Here is a 22,941-nt window from a genome sequence, read left to right as displayed (position 1 = left end):
ATGTAAACAGTGACATAAGAAATAAAACTATGTGTGCTTCTTACATCTTCTGTGTAGTTGATAAATGTCTTAAATGTTATTTTACTGGACGGCAAACTAGAGAGATCACGTCCTATAGAACTAAGGGCTTTCTCTCCTCCTACTCTCTACCCTCTTTTATGAGGGCCTTCTGGGGAAAGTTAATTTTATTTTTCATTTTTGTATCTCTTTAGATGCCTGGTACCTAGCACATAGCAGACAAGCCCTTGGAACATTTTCTATCTGGATTCAACATTCAAAGAAATTGGAAATGTTGTCTGATTCTGTTCCCAACTATGACATGCACTACATTCAAAATGCTACATCTAAAGATTAAGGAACAAAAATTGAACACAGATATAATGACAGAAATGCATATAGAGAGATTATAGCTAAAATTCAGATGGCAAATGCTTGCCTTAAATTTTGGAAACTGTCATGTATTTTAGCTTGCTTTTCAGGCACTTTTCATGACAGCTACAGAGGACAAATGGCTGGTAAAACATTCTTAAAAAGTTATTTGATTCAAAAGCCCATGTATTCGTAACCCTGAAAAGATTCTGAAGTGCGTGAATAGGAGAATAGGTAACTCAGCTCTATATGGAATATCAGTTCCTGGACTTTTTTTTTTTTTGGAGAGAGAGAGAGAGGGAGGGAGGAAGGGAGGAAGGGAGAGAGAGAGAAAGAAAGAAGAGAGCATGTACAAGTTGGCGAGAGGGACGGGGAGGGAGAGGAAGAGAGAGAGAGAGAGAGAAAGAGGGAGAGGGAGAGGGAGGGAGGGAGAAAGAAGCTTAAGCAGACTCCACATGCAGCATGGAGCCTGATACAGGGCTGGATCCCACAACCTGAGAGGAAATCAAGGGTCAGGCACTCAACGACTAAGCCACCCAGGTGCCCCTCCCGAGCGCTTTATCAATCCTACATACAAAAGAAATGCTATAAAGGACTGGATATGTATTTTGATAAAGATACTATTCCTTGTAGAAAAATAAATTATTTAATAGGACCAGAAGCTAAAATTCTTCTATACCAAAAAATGTATAGTATGAAAAGTATATTTTAAGATGTCAGATTGTGTTTTAATCAGCTAGTGGAGATATCTCACTTCCTTCTCTTTGTTTCCTGTCCTATCAGAAGGGTACTTAATATTTACCATTGGCAGGTCAGTCTGCAACGTCTGCCTCTAACAGGATGTCAGGGATCTTTTCCATTCCCCCAACACACACGCGCTGAACTCCAGCTCAAAGTGAGTTTTCTATGCCCCTGTATTATCCTCCATAGCCAACTCTGACTCATCAAGACTTTATCATCTTCAAAATCCATATTTATACCTGTTACGAGTTCATGTGCAATGGGGAGAAGATTATAAATACTGAATCAGTTCTCCAGACAAGCATATCAAGGGTATTTTTCCAATCATTCACTGCTTAGCAGAGACAAAATTATGCCACAGCCTATAGAGTTCTGTAAGAGCCGAAGGGACACGTCACCGAGGCACTTCTTGGCTTCACGATGAACTCATCCAGAGCCCAGCTGCAAAGTCACTCACATTTGCCAAGAGAGGTTTTGACTTTCTTTGGGACCCACCCAACACACAAACAATGATTTAAACACAATGAAAACAAAACAAAACAGGCTGACTGACTCCAACACTCCCAGCTCCGTCCTGTAGGAAAAAGGCTAGAATCTGATGTGAGGGGTACAGCCCAGGGATTCCCATGATCTTTTCACTTTCAGAGTGTCTGCAGTGTTAAAAGTATAAAATAGGGTCAAATTAGACCTGAACACAGAAGCCTGCTCATATGTCTTGGACAACAGAGTTTACTGTTCTGATTATACCACGTGCTACCATAGGGTTATGTGCATTATTAATAAAAATCCCCAACTCAGTAATCAAAGTGCAGTGAAATGAGTTTACCCCATGCTCAACACCCTACATCCTCTTATTTGTTTGTATCTGATATTAAAATGATAATCCACTGCCTGTCCAAAGAGTACTCACCTCATTGTCCGACTCCACGAGAACTTGATCATATTCACTAAGTGCTACTAGAAACATGATAGAGGTGACATTTTCAAAGCAGTGTATCCATTTTCTTCTCTCTGACCTCTGGCCCCCTACATCGACCATTCTGTAAGGTTAACAATATTCATATTAATAGCATATAAAGAAAAAGTTCAACATAAATATGGCTTTACTTACACTCTTAGGAAAAACACTCTCTAAAGAGAATGGTCATCCAAGTCGATTCAGTGACTGCTTATTAAACATCTACTAATTTTCTGCAACCTAACAAAATCAAGACATTCTGGGTAATAACCCGCTGTGGCTAGAAGAAAGTTATCTGATGTGTATGAAAATGATAACTTTGTAAAAAATGGGGTACCCAAGCCCAGCAAAATGGTGTTTTACATAATCATGCACAGAAAAGTCGGAAACAAAATAGGATCTGTGGTAAGCTCTAATGGCAAGTACTGACTTCGGTTTCTTTTCCTATAAAACGAGAATGAAGATACTTGTGCATTTCTCAAGGACACCAGAAAGGAGTGTAAGTATCTTTAAAAGATACAAGACGCTATGTATTTCAACACAGGTGTGTGTGATGCTTCAACTAAATGCGAACAGGATTCCACTGATACTTTATCCAAAGGGTATTTAGACTTGCTTTCTCCTTCCAGTATTGGCAATAATTTGGGACAGGTCCAGTCATATTGGGTAACATGATTCAACTGGCCTTATGCACAAAACAATTTGTTAACCTGCTACAAATCAGGTGTATAAATCAAGATGCGGTTAGAGGCAATCATTCGAGCTCTTTCAAGGATTTGTTTTTAACATATCAACTGTGTGCTGAGTTACTGGTTAGGAACCCCCAATGACATCAATTAGAGTTTTAATGTTCCTATGAAAATATCAAGCAATACTTGGTAATGAATCCAAGTTGCCTCAACATTTGCAGAAAACTGCAGTAATCCCTGGTGTCTCTCTGCCTCCAAGCGTTAAACATAAATTAAGAAATCGAGAATCGTCTAGTGACTGCTTCTTAAAAGCTCTCTAAGGCATGGGAGAGATATTTCAGGGGCAAAGCAATTGATTCAGGGACACCTATAAACTATGGACATTAAAACTAGAATTCTCAAGTCTTTAGAAATATTACATTCTAGCTCTTCCCCCATGCCAAATGAACAATTTGCTACTCATTTACATGAAATCCTCATTCTATAAAACCCTGTCACACTGAGCCCAATAAGATGCTTTGGATGGTGGCAGGAAATTACTCTTCTTAGTCATTACTTTTACTGTGGTGGCAAAACATGTCCTTTACAGCTAGTGAACACCATCTAATAAAAATGAGATGCTTCAAAATTCACTAATAATTATAACACAATGAGGAGATGAAAATCTCTATGAAATGTTCTACATTTTCTGAAAATATTCTGTAGTACAGTTATAAGAGGAAAGAGATATGGGTGTTCCAAATGGAAGATCTTATTCTTTCATGAACTCAAAGCTTAAGTGATCCAGAATGCCAGAGCTCTAAGGAACCCTGGTGATCATCTAATTCAACCATTTTAGAGATGAAAAAGAAGAGGTTCAGAAATATTTCCAAAACATCACCCCCTTTATGGATATGTCTATGAGAGTGGCATTTGGTGGCCAAGCATGACTGCGGGGCAGAGACTGATTAGAACAAAATCCACGGTGCTCTGTCAGGGAATGATGGAGAGCCTGCTCATCTGAACCCCGGTGGAGTCACTCAGTAAGAGTCATGTTAACTCCTATGTCACACCCCTGTGATGTATGTAGTTGTCTTCAATGGGATGGGCTTCCCCAAGGAACTCAACTCTCTGTGCTCAACGACATACTCACATGGCTTCATTTCTCAAAGCATAATGTGGTTTGTATTCTAACTAAAAGTACAACTGAGTGATTAAATGAAAGCATATTAGTATTTTTCTCTTCCTTAAAAAAAAAAAATTAGAACACTTCTGCTAAAGTATTACCCAACAGAACAGTAACAGAATTTTTCATTCTTTTCTCCTACATCCATTTAGACTGGGCTAACCAATCCATTTTCAAAATGACATATTTTGAAAATTTTCAAGCAAGTTATTTTAGGAATACGAAACACCCCATATCATTATTGGAACTGAAGAATTTTGCATTGGTACCAGCACGCTTGGGAAACAGCACGAAAACTTCTGACAGCAGATAGTTTCTATTTTTAGTGGGGTCATAAGATCATTCATTCATATCTTAAAAAAATCTAAAAATCTCTCCTCACAGTTAAAATGATTCTCAAAGGGTAATAGGACCAGCGTTTAAGTGACTGATTTTGTTCAACCACCAGCAAACTAAGATTTCACTGGTTTCTTGGTGATTCAGTTTGAAATGAGAAACCTGCCCGTATACCTTTCCCCTACTTCCTCTTTCTGGAACACATTATTTCATTTGTGTGTCTAATGATAATAGTTGGTATCAAGGTGATATTTTTTTTCAAAGTCTACAGTGGATTTTAGTATTTGCAGAGTTCCCCAAATGTACTCAAGGCATAGGAACTGGGAGGTGGGTTTTATGGACACAGTTCCTACCTGAAAATGACACTTTGTAAGTCAAAGGGGTATTCGATGATCCCTGTGGTGGGGACTCGAACTCTGAGCACATCTTGTTGTGTAGGCAGGTAGGCGGGGTCGGCAACGCGGTCCAAGTCATTGAGATAGCTGGAGGAGGAAGGCACAATGAGAAGGTTAGGATGCCATCAGGCCAAATCTGCCTATGGAAATGGAAGGGCAAAAATAAATCGTAACACACAGGTAGAGAAGAGAAAGAAAAATTTTGGCAAGTGACAGAGAAATCTGGAAAGCTGAATGGTAAAGTCAACCTTCCATTAGTCATAACAATGTTACCCATGTATGGATTACCCGGTCCATAGGCTTTCTGACGCCTTCTCTTACTATCAGAACCCATACAAAAAGGAGAGGCGGAAAATAAAAGAAATTCAGTGAGTCTTCTACCTTCTACTTGTTTGGCAAGGTCTGGTGGGTAAAGCAGGAGGTTAAAGCAAACAGTTTTGAATTACTTATATAAATTTTATTTGTGTATTTGTATAAACAAACAGGTAATAGTTACACATGAGGTCAGGGTATATTTATATATAAGACCTGCTACACCCTTTGGCCTTGAGAGGATAGGCACAGATATGGTTTCAAGTGTGTGTGTGTGTGTGTGTGTGTGTGTGTGTGTCTGTGCATTTTTTTGCCTTTTTGCATAACATCAGAGCCTTTTCCTGGAATATATTTTTCTCATTCCCCTAAGAGAGGACAGCAGCATATCATGTCCTAAATTCTGTCCAAAGCTGAAGTCATTTGTAATTAATGTGAAGCCACAAGATTTGAGATTTCTGGTTACTGAGGTAACAATGTCTAAGGTCAGATATTCCCAGTGTTTAGAGTCACCACACCTAAGCTTTAAATTTATCTGCTTACTTTTCTGTTCCTTAAAAAAAAAAAAAAGCTTTTCATTTTGAAATAACTTTAGACTTACAAAAAGTCACAAAAAAAATCACAGAAAATTCCCCTGTAACCTTCACCCAGCCTTCCCCAATAATATTTTACATAACAACAATATATTATCAAAACCAGAAAAAGGACATTAATCCAATACTATTAACTACAGACCTTATTTAGATTTCACCAATTCTTTTTCTTTCATTTTTAATTAAAAAAAAAATTTTTTTAATGCTTTATTTATTTCTGAGAGAGAGAGAGAGAAAGACAGAGACAGAGACCAGCGTGAGCAGGGGAGGGTCAGAGAGAGAGGGAGACACAGAATCTGAACCAGGCTCCTGGCTCTGAGCTGGCAGTCAGCACAGAGCCCAACATGGGGCTCGAACCCACGAACTGTGAGATCATGACCTGAGCCGAAGTTGGATGCTTAAGACTAAGCACCCCAGGCGCCCCTCTTTCTTTTTTTTTTTTTTTTAAGGAGGCTCCACACCCAGCATAGAGCCCAACACAGGACTTGAATTTATGACCTTGAGATCAAGACATGAGCTGAGATCAAGAGTTAGACATTTAACTGAATGAGCCACCCAGGTGCCCCTAGATTTCACCAATTCTTAAACACACACATGCATGCACACACACAGTTTGGGGGGGGTGGGTATAGTTCTATGACATTTTATCACATGTAGAGATTCGTACAACCCCCGTCACAATCAGGATACAGAACTGTTCTGCCCACCACAAAGAAAGGGTGCTGTGTACTACCTCTCCCAAGCGTGGCAGCCACACATATGTTCTCCATCAAAATAATCTTGTCACTTGAAAAATGTTATATTCCATTTACCTTTCGTTCTCTCAAGTTGCAAAAAAAAAAAAAAATATTTTCCAACTTTTGAGAATGACACAGTTCGATACAATTAACAGCGAACAGGTGAAAAGGACTGGTCTGCACAGAGCCCTAATGATTTCAAAGACTTGCTATGCCCCTTGGCCCTGGAGAGGATGGGCACAGATACGGTTTCAAACATGTAACTACCAAAGCACAGACACACCGTAATTCACACGTAAGTAAGACTTAAAAAGCATGTGGCCCTATTGACAGAATGAGAAGGGATTACAATCCTAACACCTTTATGCCCACAAACAAGACAGTAAGTTGTGATACACACAAGAGGAGATGTCTGGTGCAGAGAGTGTTATAAATCAGCAAGTGCACATTCGGTGACATGTCCTATAGAGTGGAAGGATTTGGTCTCACACGTTGCTATTCCTGTCTTAGTACCTAGAAGAGTGCCTGGCAGAGAGTATTTCATGAATATTTGTGGGATGGATAGATGGCTTTCCTCTGCTGGTATTCAGTTTTACCATTATTTAAACACTACTCTTACCTGTTCTGTTTCCATATTAATTATATTACTGAATTTGAAACTGCTTGTTGACAAGAACTATTGCATTAACTCTCCAAGGTCCATGCATCATTAAAAATAGTAGAGCAAAGTGACTTTAACAAGGAAATAAAATAACTGCTTTTTTGGACGTATATCAATTCTTTGAGACAAAGGAGGATCATCTTGGAAATTCCTGATGCAAAGCAATGAAGTAATTAGTATTCTAGTGGCCTTACCCTAAACACATCAGTGATTCTCTAGCCAGCAATTAGCTCTCTAGTAACTGATAGGAACCAGCCTGCTATCTTTAATTATTATAAAAATGGCCGGAGGATAAAGATGGGAAGGCTGAGAGATACTGCTGTGGGAAGAAAAATGGACTGGATCCAGAATTTTAGTCAGTATCTTGGCACAGCCTTGGAGGTATCGATGGGGTTAACAAGCCCGTGTTCTGGGAGGCGGTTTGTATCTCGCTCTACAGATAAACCAGCTCATCACACTATAAAATGCAAAATCAACTGGCGAGTCTGTAGCGATGGGGTTTTCTGATTTACCAACCCCGTGATTTGGAAAACTTGAATGTACATCCTGAAGCCCCCAAGGCCACCATTTATTGAACTACGGTCTATAAAAGTCAATTCAGAGGAATCGGAGAACTTCTCATTTACATTGGCAAGCTGACTCAGAAATATGCTACCCAATAAACTATTTCCACTCACTTAATACAATTCAGAGGTCAATGGAGGGTGGCTGATTCTTGTACACACGGTGCTGTCACGTCCCTGCAGTGAAGAGAAATCATGGCTTTCTGCTTCTCGAAGAACTAAAACTTCACTTTTAAACACCAATGTGTATTTGCACAGGATAATTTAAAGTATCATTGCACAAAATGGGAAATTATCTATCACACTACACATGAGGGGGCAATGACAGATTCAGGGTACTGATTCTCCAAACAAAACGGCACGTAAAATAACTTACTGACTGCCCTAAAAATATTGCCCACAGTATCCCTCTGTGAACCAAGGGCCCTACTGAAATACTAGCTGAGTATCTATAGCGTTCATACTTGCAAGAGTATTTTTCCTGCTTCATCTTTCTTTCCTTTCCTTTTTTTTTCTTTATAAAGGTTTATTTATTTTCAAGAGAGAAAGCGCTAGCTGGGGAGAGGTGTAGAGAGAGAGGATCTGAAGTGGGCTCTGTGTTGACGGCAGTGAGAGCCCAATGTGGGGCTTGAACTCATGAACCCCAAGATCATGATCGGAGCTAAAGGCAGAGGCTCAACTGACTGAGCCACCCAGGAGCCCCTCTTTTGCTCCTTTTCAATGTCAGTATCATTCACAGAGGGTAACAACAACCTCATAACAAACTTATGCCAAGTATTTACTTGCTGCTTCCCACACTGGGTTCTATCTGTTCATTGCCCAGGTGACAACATGGCCATTTGGGAAGCAAGCAAAATGTGTATGAAACTGAGACCTGCATTTTTCAGGGCGCCGAAGTGGCTCAGTCGGTTAAGCCTCTGAGTGTTGATTTCAGCTCATGATCTCACGGTTCATGGGATTGAACCCTGCATTGGGGGCTCTGCATATACAGCGTGGAGCCTGCTTGGGATTCTCGGTCTCCCTCTCTCTGCACCTCTCTTGCTCTTTTTCTCTCCCAAAATAAATAAATAAACATGGAAAAAAAAGAAAACACCTGCAGAGGCCAGTGGGGAGAGCTTGCTCCTGTGTAAGCCCCACCCACGTGCCCCCTTCGCTCTGGGCTCACAACACTTTCAGCATTTCACATTCGCTTAGGGGCAAAAGCCACTCTGTTCCTTACGATAATGGGGTTACGGAGAGGGACCAGCACATCCTCATGTGTTGATTCTTGACACATTGTGAGAAAAGGTAATAGAAGAGTCTCTGAACTGAACTGTGCTTTCCACGGAAGCATCTCATATTCTGAAGAAAACCTTGGGTGGAATATGCTGGGGGGAGGGGGCGGGGGAGGAGGTTTATGGTGGATTATTCCATTCATTTAACCTTTTACAAAGAAACACCGAGGTCTGAACAAATTTATACTGCAGAGTAAATTCAGAAAGTTAATTATAGCTATAATTTGTTTTGTAGGAATGATTCTGAGTGGCTGCTGAGGTCATTCTCAGGGTGTTGCTATGGTGACAGGCACAAGGTACATTTCCAAGGCAATGTATGTGTAACAAATGGCTGGCAGGGGCGGGCTTTCTCCTGATGTCAGGGAGAGAGCTCTCTCATGGTATACAAGGGACTTATTTAACTGTCTAGGAGACAAGATGTGGGCAAGAGTGTGATAGAAAATGGGAGGTTTAGGGGCACCTGGGTGGCTCAGTCGGTTAAGCGTCCGACTTTGGCTCAGGTCATGATCTCATGGTCCGTGGGTTCAAGCCCGGCATCAAGCTCTGTGTTGACAGCTCAGAGCCTGGACCTACTTCAGATTCTGTGTCTCCCTCTTTCTGCCCTTTCCCCGCTCGCTCTTTGTCTTGGTTTCTCAAAATAAAATAAAGACATAAAAAATTTAAAAAAAGAAAAGAAAATGGGAGGTTTAGTCGATGAAACTCCCCTTACTCCAATCCATCCATGGGGACTGAATAACTTGCCATCGCTTTAAGACATTTCATAATTGATAACTTGGTAAGTGATTTTAAAAAAAAGTCCTATTTTGCCACATGTTTTTGCCCAGTGAGGGCTCTCACACTCTCATACCAGGACTACCTTCGTTTGTGTCTGGTCACCGACACTTATTCAAAGTCCTAGAACACAGCAGCAGATGCTCAACATGTGACAAACTGAAATAATTTGGTGGAAAATGCTGTAGTGTNATCTGTTCTTCTCCCCCAAAAAAAAAAAAAAAAAAAAAAAAAAAAAAAAAAAAAGAACAGCAAGTTATACCTTTTAGGAGAAAACATAGGAGTAGGGGGGTTGTTAGCTACCTGACTTCATGTAATTACCTTGCTGGGGTATTACTCACCTGCATTAGATAAGAACTAAATTCTGAATTTAAATGCCTCTGATGAATGTAGAGACAAGACAGAAAGGCATCATCTGTTTAATTTCATTTAGCAGATGTACTTCCTGCTCCGCTCTAGGTCCTGGCCATAGAATGATATCATTTGTGTATCTGTTTTATGCTTGTCAATATCAAGGTTTCAGGCCTTGGAATTCCCTCCAACCCTGGGCAAATGGAGGGAGTGGTACTTTACTGACAAGACAATTCTGACACTCTCCTCAATGGAAGAAATAGGTCTCTGATGGTTTTCAGTGAGAAACAAGGCAATAAGAAAACTCAGGTGGTGAGATTTCAATAGTTTCTTTCCTACCATGAGAAAAATGCAGGGCCATCTAGAAATCACAGATACATTTTGACCATGACATTCTCACAGGTGCTAAGGCCACTCCTGGACATTCCCAGGACACAATCCCTGCCTGCAAGAAGTTCACCAACTTGTGGCAGGAAAGGGTTATACGAAGAGGCAAAATGGCCAATTTATTAGGGATAGAATGAACATTCACATATTTTGGACAGAGTCATTTTCTGGGACTTGTTTTCTTTGGACTTATTTGAACTGTCTCTAATCCTTGGTGATTATCCACAAAACACCCTTCTGTAATATGAGTGATTTGATTAAGGAAATCATGCCCATTAGTTTAAAACCGAACCTTGTAACTGCTAAATTCTTTATATATTTAACTTCAGGGTCACCTCTGGCTATAAAAAAATAAAAAATTCAGAAATAAGATGTAATTAAATTAATTTTGAAATGATTAAAAATATAGGAGAAAAGCTTAACTGTCCCTAGAATAAAAGCTCCAATCAAATTAATTATGGCATTTTCTCTCTTGAATGTTTTATTTTTAAAAATTCCAATTATTCCTCTCTTTTGACAATAGGTTGTCAATAACAGTTTTGAGTTCACCTTCCCATTTATGCTCCATCCGACATGTAATGACAACTTGCTTTTGATAGACACATTTTTTTAAAATTAAAAAGAAAATACTCTTCCTATGACTTGAAGAGTAACTGAAAAGAAACTGGAAATTAAGTGGCTTTTTTTTAAATGAAAGAAACATGAATAAAATCCAGAGATGACTCAGCAGGTAAACTATATCACATTACAGCTGTGGTTTAAAAAAAAAAAAAAAAGGTAGTAAGTTACAGGCATACAACGCTCAGCAATTATACCAAAAGGGGGAAATACCCGTGGGTGGTAAGTGAAAAAAGAAATCTCTGACATTTGGTATAAATCCAACCAAACATAGTAAGATAAATGAACAGCTGCTTGCAGTAGTTCACGTAGCCTGCGACAGGCTGGGGTGGTGCGTATATGCCCGCGTCCTTCTACATTCGTGGAAGGACCTGCTATCGACCGGCTGCACGTATGACAGATGTGCAGCTCAAGTCTAGACATTAAAATGAAGTTCCGGCACAGAAAATGACCCTGGGTAGAATTTCGCATTTTTAATTATTGAAAAGAAGGTTAGAAAAACTAGGTCGACTTCATAAAAAAAAAAAAAAAAAAAAAAAAAACAACCCTAAGAAGACCTCATTGCAAGAGGAACAGTCTGGGGGGAGTTCAAAGCTAGAGCACGCCAGGAGATCTTCTTTGACACTGTCGAAAGCAACGGAAGCTAAGGAGAAAACCAGAAACACGAGGTTCCCGTATGGGTGTCACGTGACCAGGAGGGCTCCAAGGCAAAAGTTAAAAGAGATCGTCAAAGCCAACACTCAAAGCAAAACATGGAGGGAAGTAAAAGTTCTGCAAAACTGCAGGTCTCTGGGGACAGTCAAGTACAGGGTTTGGTGGCAGACCTCCTGCATCTGGCAGATCATGTTGCTGAAAGGAACCTGCTTGGTAATCTGGTTAGGCTGGTTAGCTGCCCAGGATTACTCATTGCACAAACACTTCCGTCCTGTGAAGAGCTCATTTTGTGGGGGGCACACTAACTTCCCTCCTTCGTTTATTAACACCCAGCTCACCATGAGCTGAGTTCAAGGAAGGGCAGCGTCTTCCCCAGTGGGGATCTGGGACTTAAGAAGTTATTTGTATTCAGTACAAAATTACAGAGTTAAAACAAAGATCGTCCAGTGGTAGCAAGTAGGTGACACCCTTATGGTTTATGAAGACAACTCAGGGGAGAATATTTTGGGGGATAAAAGTCTAAGAAATCATGCATTTCAATTATCCTTTGCCAAAGAACTAAAACAACCCAGGAAAGCAGATTTGTAGAAGTAAATGACGTGTCTCATAAAAAGACCCTATTGCTGCATTTGTGAAATGGTTTCAGGCTCTTAGGAATCTTATACATGGATACTTGATAAGAATGCTACACACAAAGAAACTGTCAATGTCAAATGGGAAATGGGCCAGGCACCTCGTGCGTCTGCTTGGGTCATGGAGATAGATTTTCCAGTCTGCTGCTCAAACAAATACATTGATCTGATAATTAAAAACAAAAGCAAAATGAGAAAAGAGACAGAAGAAGAGAGAGAGAAAAGGGAAGGAAGAGGCCTTTTTCAATTTGCTGGTCTGGCTTTCTGCTTTGTTAATTTATTTGCCTTTTATATGATCACTTTCAAAACTGCTAATTGTGATAAAACTTTCGGACTTCTAAAACATATGGAGAGGGGAGCCTAGGAGGCTCAGGTAAGCTTGGAACTCCTGCTTTTGGCTCAGGTCATGAAGTCACCATTCGTGGGATCAAGCCCCACATCAGGCTCTGTGCTGACAGTGTAAAGCCTGCTTGGGATTCCCTTCTTCTCCCTGTCTCTCTCAAGATAAACGAATAAACACTTTAAAAAAATAAAATAAAACAAAGCAATTCAAGAAACATCAGAAAACCGCTTTTTATCCTTGCCTGCTTGTCCTGAAATGTAATGACAGTGCTTAATTCAGTTAATTTACACAAATTTATTGACAATCTCTTATATGTTAAAGCTAATGCACTGTGTGTGTCAGAGGGAGGGGGCTGCCACAGGGAGCCGGTACAAAATACTTAAAATATATATATTCTTTGCCTTGAGGGACAGGAGGCTACCTGGGAAGCAAAGATAGCACAGATGAATCAATTAAGAAATAATTAAGTGCCAAATTGTGAGCTGCTAACTATGAAGGCAATAAGGAAAGAGAGATGATTATGAACCGCAATCACTAGAGAATTGTGCGGAGCAGAAGTGGGGGCTGAGTTACACTGAGCAGACAGGATGAGATTTGAAGAGGCAGAAAGGAAGAGAAAAGAAAAGATGGGAAGAAATTAGGGAAACACAGAAGTTACTTACTTTCTTACTATGCTCTCATTCATCCAATTACTTTCTCTGAAAGTCTACAAGGAAGGCTAGGCCCTGTGCAAACATTGAGTGCCAACCGTAAAATAAGAAAGAAAAAAAAAAAAAGATGACGATGTGAGTCCTGTTCTCAAGGAGCCTGTACTCTGGCAATGGAGATGAAGGTGCTTCAAGCAACTATACCACAATGCAGATACGACGCGGCTTATCAGAGGGGCTCCAGTGACTATAGGCAAGAATCAGCCATGAGAAAAAAGGCTGCTGATTAAAGCAAGTGTCTCAATGTCATGTCCCCTTAACTTGGTTGGTTGGTGGTTCTGTGAGATCGGAACTTTCATTCTGACGAGGATGATCAGGTCTGAGGAGCTGGTCCTAGTAAATGAAGGGTGCTAGTTATAGATCAAAATTCAGTTCATTACTTTAAATCAAGGTGCTATAGTAGTAACGAAGCATCAGGGTCAGCTGGTCAGAGTCAAAAGACTCCTTGGCAGGCAGGGCGTCCAAATGAAGGAACCCAGTGACCTGAAGGGTTATGCGGAGAGAGCAAGGTTCCAGGGCTCACTTGCGACTGGGGTAGAGTTGCCTTCTGGTCAAGTCCATGTTCTATGAGGCCCCTTACAAATGCTTGTCAATTCTACCCTTGGTTCCATTGATGGTTAAACCGATCACAGTCTCCCTGACCAGCTGCTCCAGGTCGACGGTGGGCAGAAGGCAAGACATGAAAGACACAATCCTTGCTCTCAGAGTGAACTCAACCCAATGAACATTTCTGGCCGTTCATACCACCTTTAGTACTAGACACTGTTTACGTGGCATTTTCGAGGTACTGCCGAGGAATATGACACAGAGGCCTCGGATACTCACTTCCTATCAAGTTTTGTTGTGTGATGCATTACTTACGCAGTACTGCTGAAGGAATCCACACCATCCATTCCCTCAGTATTCTAAAATCTAACTTTGGGTTCATTCAGAATACTGGGGTCCTAAGGTAAGTTCTATCTAAATGGAAGTGGGTACAGAATACCAGTTGCCTTTAAACATTCAGTCCTCTCTAGGAGATATCTACCTGCCTTTTGAGTTGGGGGGTGTGGGGGTAGTAAAAATCAGAAAGTAATATTCTAGGCTCTGTGGGCCATACAGTGTCTGTTGAAACTATTTAACTCTGCCGTTGGGTGCAAAACAGGTTAATACATAAGCAAATGAGCGTGGTTGTGTTCCGATAAAACTTTATTTATAAAAACAGGCAGCGGGCTGCATTTGGCCTGTGGGTTTGCCAATCCCTGTTTTCTAGTAACAATGCTCCTGGTCTCATCTGGGGGCAATGCGATCCTGGGTAGACTGTGGAGAAGAGGCCAAACTAGAGAAGCTGAAGATGTGCCAAAATGTGAGCAGGCAGGAAACTCACAATAGGAAGCACGTCAGTCACATCCGCTATGCCCTTCAGGTAAAGTGAATGAATGGTAGACAGGTGCCCTTTCCCTACTGGATCGCGGTAATGAAGGTGAGAGTGTAAAGCATGTCTAAGTCTTACCTTAGCATCTCTGAAGTGCCAAGGGTTCTAAAAAAGGAATAATAAAGACCTGCATCTTAGAATCATCAGAGTTCACTGTGGAAGATAAATACGGGGTTTTTGTTTGTTTTATTCTTGCAAAAGGTTATTAGGAGATACGGCTCATTAGACAACAAAACAGAACAAAAATAGAAGTAGATATGTCACTCAAGTGAAAAAAAATTATTGTTGGTCTTTAAAAAAAGAGTAAACATATTCAATATCAATGCCCTCTTCTGAGCTCAAGATGGCATTTTTTAGTAATTTAACCATGGAGAGAACAATCTCTTTGTTCATTCCATTTTCAGGTAAATCTGGGGGTGCCGGGCTTTCACTTGACTGTGTAAGAGAATGGTTTCTCAGATAAATGCAGTCTACTGTAATAGATCACAGGATTTCAGAATTTAGAAGACAATTTAGAGATTATAGATCACATGCCAGAGTCTGAAGCAAGTGGGGTTTACTTAGTCAAAGCCCCAGAGGTGATGAGTGGCAGAGGAAACTCCATCAAAGACTAGACCTTGGCCCAATAGTCTTGTCTGTCTCCAAAAAAAAAGCCTGCAGTAGGCTGATGCTTCCTTTTTATCCTCAAATAAAGAGTAAAGTCAGGATGGCTCGAGAGTCAAAGGAAACACACCCTAGAGTTACGTATTTGGCCCATGGGTCAGGAACTTTTTAGCAAGGTCCCTCTTCAAAAGAATTCGGTCCTAAATCAGGTGGATATGCTGAATCTACCTCTGAAATGCCTTTTGCATTTTGAGCTTGACATTCAAATTCCTTACGCATTTTTAAATTAAGTTAAAAATTTAGGCATGAGGTTAAAAGTAAACTCCAACATGACTTACGCCCAAAAGCCAATTTACACAGTTATTTTGGATTTACAGAAAATTTCGGGAAGGTGTCTGATCTGCTAAACTCCTTAGAGGGAACTTCAGGAAAAGCGAGATTAGGGATTATTTGGTCTCTCGAGGTGAACACAGATAAAGCAGTCTTTGCCAAAGGACTGCAGTGTGAGGACTTTCCTCACTACGAGCCAATGTGATGGAGATTTGGTGCTGTGGGCAGTGAACTCATGTGACCTGATGTCTCAGTATATTAAAGCAGGTGGTGAACCCCAGAAAAAAAAAAAAGTAAACCTAGAGCCATCTGTTTACTGTGCTCTTTATCTAAAGATATTCAAAGCCCTCAAGCTTTTGATCAATAACAAAAAAGTTAATAAAGAAATTCATAGAACTCCCCAGCATCTTAGAGTGCTATTTATTCTTTCGATCAATAGAATTGGAAGGATATACCAAATTAAAGTCAATTGCAAACTTGTCCAAAACTGCTTTTCCATCTCCTAGACTTTCCCATCTCCTTGTTCCTGGGCTGCCACTCCTCTGAGCCATCTCACTGCTTATTGTGATCAGTAGGTTGGCTAACCAAAGTGGAAAGACAAGCTCAAATGACTGTTGTAGTCTTCCTATTGATTCTAGTTTAACTCGAATCAAAAGTTAATGGATAGAGTATGGGGGGAAAGGGTTAAGACTAGAGGCTATAATACGGGGCGCCTGGGTGGCTCATTCAGTCAAGCGTCTGACTTCGGCTCAGGTCATGATCTCATAGTTTGTGAGTTCGAACCCCGCTTTGAGCTTTCTGCTGTCACAGAGCCTGCTTCAGATCCTCTGTCTCCTTCTCTCTCTCCTCCTCCCTCACCCTCTCTCTCTGTCTCTCGAAAATAAACATAAAAAAATAATTTTTAAAAAAAGACTAGAGGCTAAAATAAAGAAATAATAATTCTGAATTACGTGTGACTTAACATCTTCCATGGTGTATGAATAACTGACATGTTGTTAAACTGGGCAAATTTTCTGGATGATGAAACCCTGCTAGGTTTGTTTTCTAGAACCCTATATAATTTTCCCTCTTGATGGCATACATTTGGAAGTACCTATAGGCAGCATTTATAAAGATTAATGAACAATTCTCATCTTTCAGGGTAAGTGATTTATCTAGCCATAGATATTTACCTATTAATCTATCATCTATTTATCTAACTATAGTCAATTTTCTCTCTCTCTCTCAACCATCCATCCATCCATCCATCCATCTATCCTCTGTGAAGCTGTATTTCACAGTGATTACACTCCTGGGCTTTAGAAGAAGAAATGTGATTTCGACTCCTACTCCCATCATTTATTAACTGTGTGACTGTAATCAAGTTACTCAACCTCTCTGACAACTGGTGTCCTCTAGTGTTTGATGGGGATGATAGGAAATATCTACCACTTTAGGTGGCTTTGAGGATTAAATGAAAAATGCATGCAGATGACTAAGTACAGAATCTAACATACAGTAAGTGTTCAGCAAACAGGAGCTATGATGATAGCAGAACTTTCCAGAATCCAGACCTTCAAAAATAGCACAAAAGAAAGAAACAACAACTTTGAATGCTTTCGGCTCTGAAGCTTCATAGTTCGCCAACAATGGCACCTACATCGTGGTCACTGAAATAGTGGAAATTACCCATCTATTATTTCATGCAACAATCATCTGTGAAGGTCAAACATGAGCAGTCACTGTCAGGCTCTGAGGAGAGACATTTCGGTAAACACGGTAATGAGTATGAAAGAGATATGTACCAAGTACGAAAATACATGACACCGTGACTCACTGTCTATGTTGTTGGGCAAGACTTTCAGAGGACAGACTGCTGAAGAGGGTCTTTTCACGAGACATAAAAGGAGAAAGACATGCTTGGTCTCTGCTCTCAGTATTCTTGGCATGTGGCCGGCACTGACTCTCACCGTCAGGAGGGTCCTGGGGACAACAGCTGTAATGCTGCACTCCGAGCAGCTGTGTGTGGCCCCAATTCTCACACCGCTAGAAATGACATGTGTACGTGTTCCCTGAATCTGAACTGAAGAACCACAAGTAGAGATGCACTACTCAAGAGAAGCTGGTCCTGAGTTCTGAAAGAGTTCTGTAAGGTGATGATACTGGGGATGAAATCACGCCCACGACACCAATGGAGTACTGTTTAATTATAAAGACAGAACAATCTAGAAAACCTTTAGGAAGTACAGGAGGGAGATAAAAATACTACAAATACACTGGTAGGATGCACACAAAAATGTCAGAAAAGAGGTAACATCTATCTTGAATACAGAGAAAAGAATTCTTTTCAATTATTTCTATTTCATAGTTATTCTGTGAAAATGAAGTCAGTACTGGAAGCAGTGGTGCTCCCCATCCTTATGAGTGCTCTGCGGTTCCCAGAACATCCGCTGGGGCGACCCACATGTGGAAGGCAGCAGCAGCTGGGTGAATCCCCAAAGCCACAGGTCCTATCTTTGTGCTGGGAGGGCTTTCCTAACTAAGGGAAAGGAAAAGTGCCCTGGACTAACTGGGAGAGAAGTAGGGGCCTCTAATCCTCAGGGCTCCGGGCACAGTGAGATGAAAGGCAGGCCGGCCAGACTGCTGGGCACTGATCTATAAAGAAGGCTAACTCATCATGGGAAGGGACCAGAGACACGGGGCCAGCTAACTCAGGTTTCCACATACAACTCCTTACATAACTGATAGGAATATACTGGCTCTACCCCCCTTGAAGTAAATAGTCTTCTAGAGAAAATAAAGGGGGGGGAGGGGAAACCCCAAACAAAATACAAAATGCCTCCCTAGTTTTCATGTAGCCAAACTGACCAAATGCTCCTACTTAACCAGGAGTCCCAGGTTATGCCTTTCATTTCAGCCTAATGATTAACAGCAACCCCGTCCTTCTCAAAACGTCCTCACTTGAATGGTAAGCTATACGGTCACCATCTATTTAGTCTATAGAACAAGTTACCGTAACAAAAAGATGGAAGACATATACCTTTTAGTAGAAAACTGGTTAAAAGATAATCAAATAGCACCAGCCAAGGAGCCAATCTTCTATTTCACAGAAGAATACCAATGTGGACCAACTGATAAAAGTAGAAAATGTACTCTTTTATAAATCCTAAGGGAAGCATTAAATCACACAAGATTTATCAAATGGAATGAAAGCCATTAAGTGAAGAGTTCACGGGGAACCAGAGATCGCCCAGTGACAAAGTAACACCACACAGACTGCTTTTGGTGGCAGAAGGAAAAAACAGAAAGAACTTTATAATGGAGGGCGTCAGCACTCTAATACTGTGGGGAGCCTTAGTGGCACCAATGATGGGCAAACAACTTCCCTTAAAATGCATTCTACTCACAATTAGCTTGAATCAAATCATCTTCAAGTATAATTTCCAGCTTGTAGTAAATTCAAGAGACAATGGAGCAAGTTAAGTCATACTGCATAAGGTGGCAATCGGGTTAATCTCTTCGACAGGTCAGTGAAATGCCTACAGGACTCTACTAGATCCTAATAGCCCAACGGATACACAAACTAATGCAGTGTGTAGTCCTAAAGCTGACCTACTCTAAAGGACATCTTGGAAGAATATGGGAAGTGAGACTGTGAACTGGGTATAATGACAAAAAGGACTGATGATTAATTTTAGGTGTAATATGGTATTATTTACTACGTAGGGAAACGTCCTTTTTTTTTTTTTAAAGAGATAGATCCTGAAATGTGGGTGTGTAAGGATACGTAATAATTTACTCTCTTACTTCTGCACACAAATATGGTTATAAACCCACAATTACATAGTTCAGAAAATCAGCTTTTCCACATTGCTATTAGGGGGAATAATCATTTGAAAGAATTTAGATTGGCCTGTCCCAGCTGTCCCCACATGTCTGTCTGGCCCCAGCATAAGGGATGTGTCCACAGGCATGTTTCTATGGTAGACGCAGCCTATACAACAGGATTCCAAGATGGCGGCTTTCACGGAATCAAGAGTGCTAACAGGGGGCTCAAGAAATGGTCTTAAACAGCTCTTTCCCTAAAACAGCAGATGTTGCAATGTATTACTGTACTAATGGACACCTGTCTAGAAATCTACAAATCTAAGCTGAGGAATGTCACCAGACACGTATAGAGCCTTGTCTCAAGAATACAAGCACAGCAGCTGATACAGGTGTCCTCGGTGCACAGAGGCATCACTCACGGGGTCTGTCCCCAGAGCAAAGGCAAAATCATTTCCTGAGGGGGAGGCCTGACCTTGGTAAGCACACAATTATTAGACACTGCTGCTCTGAGGTCCTAATGGTAAGACCTCTCCGTAGGGGGAAAAGTTACACACAGGTAAAGAAGAGAACAAGCGAGAAGGGGCAGAGACGGGATTTATGATAAAAGTTAAGAGATCGGGGTTAGACGCGATGAGGGACTGGAGGCTTTATTAGTAAAAAAAGAACTTGATAATGGAGGATTCATTCCTTACTAAGGGTCAGGAGAGGAATCACAGCAGCACAGTGAGAAATGGAGAGGAGTTAACAGGAGGGCTCGAAAATGATGGAGGAGGGTGGAGGGGAGGCAAGCAGACAGGAGACATACTGAGCAGGAACAGGGAAGAAGGGATAAAACTCAACAGCACCATGGGGAGATGGAAGAAATCTGAAATGGCAAAGCAAACATAAGGACAGAGGGGGCAGGAAGTAAGAGAAAGACAGCTGGTCAAAGGTTGAGGGGGCCGAATTTGGAAGAGAGCTGTCTGATTCTCTCATCTCTGCACTCACAGAAACGTAGACAGTAAGGGTTCTGGCGGCGGGGGGGGGGGAGGCACAGAGGGTGAAGGCGGGCAGGCAGAGAAATAACGGAAGAGGAGCGGTGTGAAGGTGTGGAAGAGGAGAAAATAAGGAGTGAGTGAGGAAAGCACACATTCCAGAGGCACACCAGGGGATGGACACTAGTTAAAATATGACAGACACGGTGATCATGAGCCTTCTGTGCCACATTCTAGAATTACGTAGTTCAAATTTACCATAGGAATACGAGTGCTGCTGTGTCTGGGCCACATTTCTGTGGCTGACCTGAATTGTAACTTATCTTACACAAATGCCTAGAGTAAGAGTCGGAACGTGATCTACTATATTGAGAAAACAGAACTGAATAGCTCTTGGACCTTTCAGGCACTATGTGTGATGCCGACCAGCCCATGGGGCTCCTCATTTTCCCCATGGCCGTGCTTTCCTCCAGCGGGTCACTTCATATGAACTGGCCTGAGGCTGCGGATTTTTTTTCCATCTGTTCTTCTGTCTGCCCAGAACCAACACAAGAGGCGAGTGCTGGGTTAACATAATTCGTGTAGACAGAAATCTGGCTAAATACTACAAAAAGTCCAATTTTCAGGCGCCTGATTATCTAGATTGCTGACTACGTTGATTACATTAAGCCAACGATCTCCAGATCTTCACTTTCTTTCTCTTACGTGGGATTTAATCTAGAGAACTAACAAATCTCTCTAGGATGCAAATCTCTCCCAGGACACATGATTCTGATTGACAGCTCACCAAGTAACTTTGGAATGCATGCAAAATTAGGCTCACACGCAATTTTCATGTAAAGGCAAGCCGGTCCATCAACCTAACGGTGGCTCGCAGAGAGCAGTCAAGGTTCTGTGTCTGGAAACTAGAAACTAGGAAGTCTGAGTGTTAGAAGGCATAATCAAGCTTATTTGTTTGGGGTTTTTAATGTGTGTGGGTGTTTTCTAGCACATGACAAAAGAATCAGAAATCTGTATGAAAAGTTATTATTACAGGATTTCAAATCACAATGGATGATGTGTATGAGTAGAGCTGGTCTGCAATTTGGTGGAAGCGATGGGTTGGTAAATTCAGGCTCCTTGAGTTTCAGGTTGGTTTTCAAATGGAAAGCAGGAAAAGAAATCCTCTCCCTGACTCATGACGTCAGTCCATCCCTTAGAAGAGGCTAAATGCATGAGGTTGGCACATATTTAATGCCTGTACTTCCTAACTGGAGTTTGAGGCAAATACTGAATACAAGCACAAGAATACAGAAGTTATCACTGCAGAGGACACAAAACTAAAGAGAAAGATGCCAGGGGCCTCCTGGATGAATACTCACTATTTGGTAGAGTCAGACAACTGATATTCTCGTCGTCTGTCATAGCATTCCTGGATTCCAGGATCATTCCATAAACTCTTTATTGCATCTACGTATGGATTCTCAAAAGCAGACACCTTCTCCACATCGACTTCTCGAACTAATTGTGCATGAGCCTGTAAAAAACAAACAAGCAAATAGAGCAGTTTTAATCTCTCCTTTCTGTTGGTGAAAACTACCTTTGATTCACACATCAAGGCTATGTACAAGTGAGGTCTTCCTTCATGTGCTCGTTTTCAAACTGGTTTTTCAAAAAGTAATGCTTAAAATTTTTTTCCCCTTAGAGAGAATCCAGTCCCAAATCTTTTCCTCTAGAGTAAACCTCGAGGCTACATAAAGTTGATGAGAGGAAAACAGTGTTCAGTTTCCCATCAGAACAATGGGGATGTCATGCTGCACATATGTTCATTTCTGGTGATTATCATGATCCTAAAGCAAAGAACAGGAATAATTATTCCTTCTATATTTATAGTTCATTATAATCAAACACATAATATACTCAGCCTTTGAGTTTATGTCTTAGCATAAACTTAATCAGACTCTTCAACAAATCAGGTTTTATTTCTATCATTCCCTTTCAAGATAGTGTATAAAACCCCCAGAAGAATAATTATAATCAATGATTTAATGAGAAACAGAGTAACCATTCTCCCTCTATCCCAAACACCTTGACTTCTAAAATCTTTATTTCCTATCTGCTTTATCAATATTATCAGATTGAGAATTCTATTTGACATTTTAACAAAGGAAAAGGACTTTGTTATTTTCATTACAACGTTTAGCAGGAAAAAGGTAAGGAGATTGTAAAAAGGTTTTTGAGGGGTGCCTTGGGAGCTCAGTCAGTTAGGTGTCCTGACTTTGGCTCAGGTCATGATCTCACAATTTGTGAGCTCGAGCTATCAGTGCAGAGCCCGCCTCAGATCCTCTGTACCACCCCTCCCCCCCGTCCCTCTTCCACTCTCTCTCTCTCACAATAAAAATATTTAAATAAAAAAATGTTTTCAATAAGAGTGAAATCAAAATGTTGTATGGTCAGGGCGCCTGGGTGGCTTAGTCGGTTAAGCATCCGACTTTCGCTTGGGTCATGATCTCGCGGTTCGTGGGTTCGAGCCCCGCGTCGGGCTCTGGGCTGACTGCCACCTCCCTGCCTGTTTCAGAGT

At 41.0% G+C, this 22,941-nt stretch overlaps 1 protein-coding gene across 1 annotated transcript in view; it reads right to left on the bottom strand.

Moving 5' to 3' along the window:
* The window catches only part of LOC144227671 (guanine nucleotide-binding protein G(q) subunit alpha), a 211,735-nt gene that overhangs the window by 78,199 nt on the left and 110,595 nt on the right, over window positions 1–22,941 (bottom strand). The window contains exons 2-4 of the mRNA XM_077759356.1: window positions 21,743–21,897; window positions 4,612–4,740; window positions 2,021–2,150 (exon numbers count right to left, since the gene is read on the bottom strand). Of these exons, the coding sequence (XP_077615482.1) occupies window positions 2,021–2,150; window positions 4,612–4,740; window positions 21,743–21,897 (414 nt within the window). The remainder of the gene's footprint in view (window positions 1–2,020; window positions 2,151–4,611; window positions 4,741–21,742; window positions 21,898–22,941) is intronic.

The sequence above is a fragment of the Crocuta crocuta genome, unplaced genomic scaffold (genome assembly GCF_008692635.1).
Source record: "Crocuta crocuta isolate KB4526 unplaced genomic scaffold, BGI_CrCroc_1.0 scaffold41, whole genome shotgun sequence".
Lineage (NCBI taxonomy): Eukaryota > Metazoa > Chordata > Mammalia > Carnivora > Hyaenidae > Crocuta > Crocuta crocuta.
Note: the sequence above shows the minus strand (reverse complement) of the source record. Positions and strands in the feature narration are given on the sequence as shown.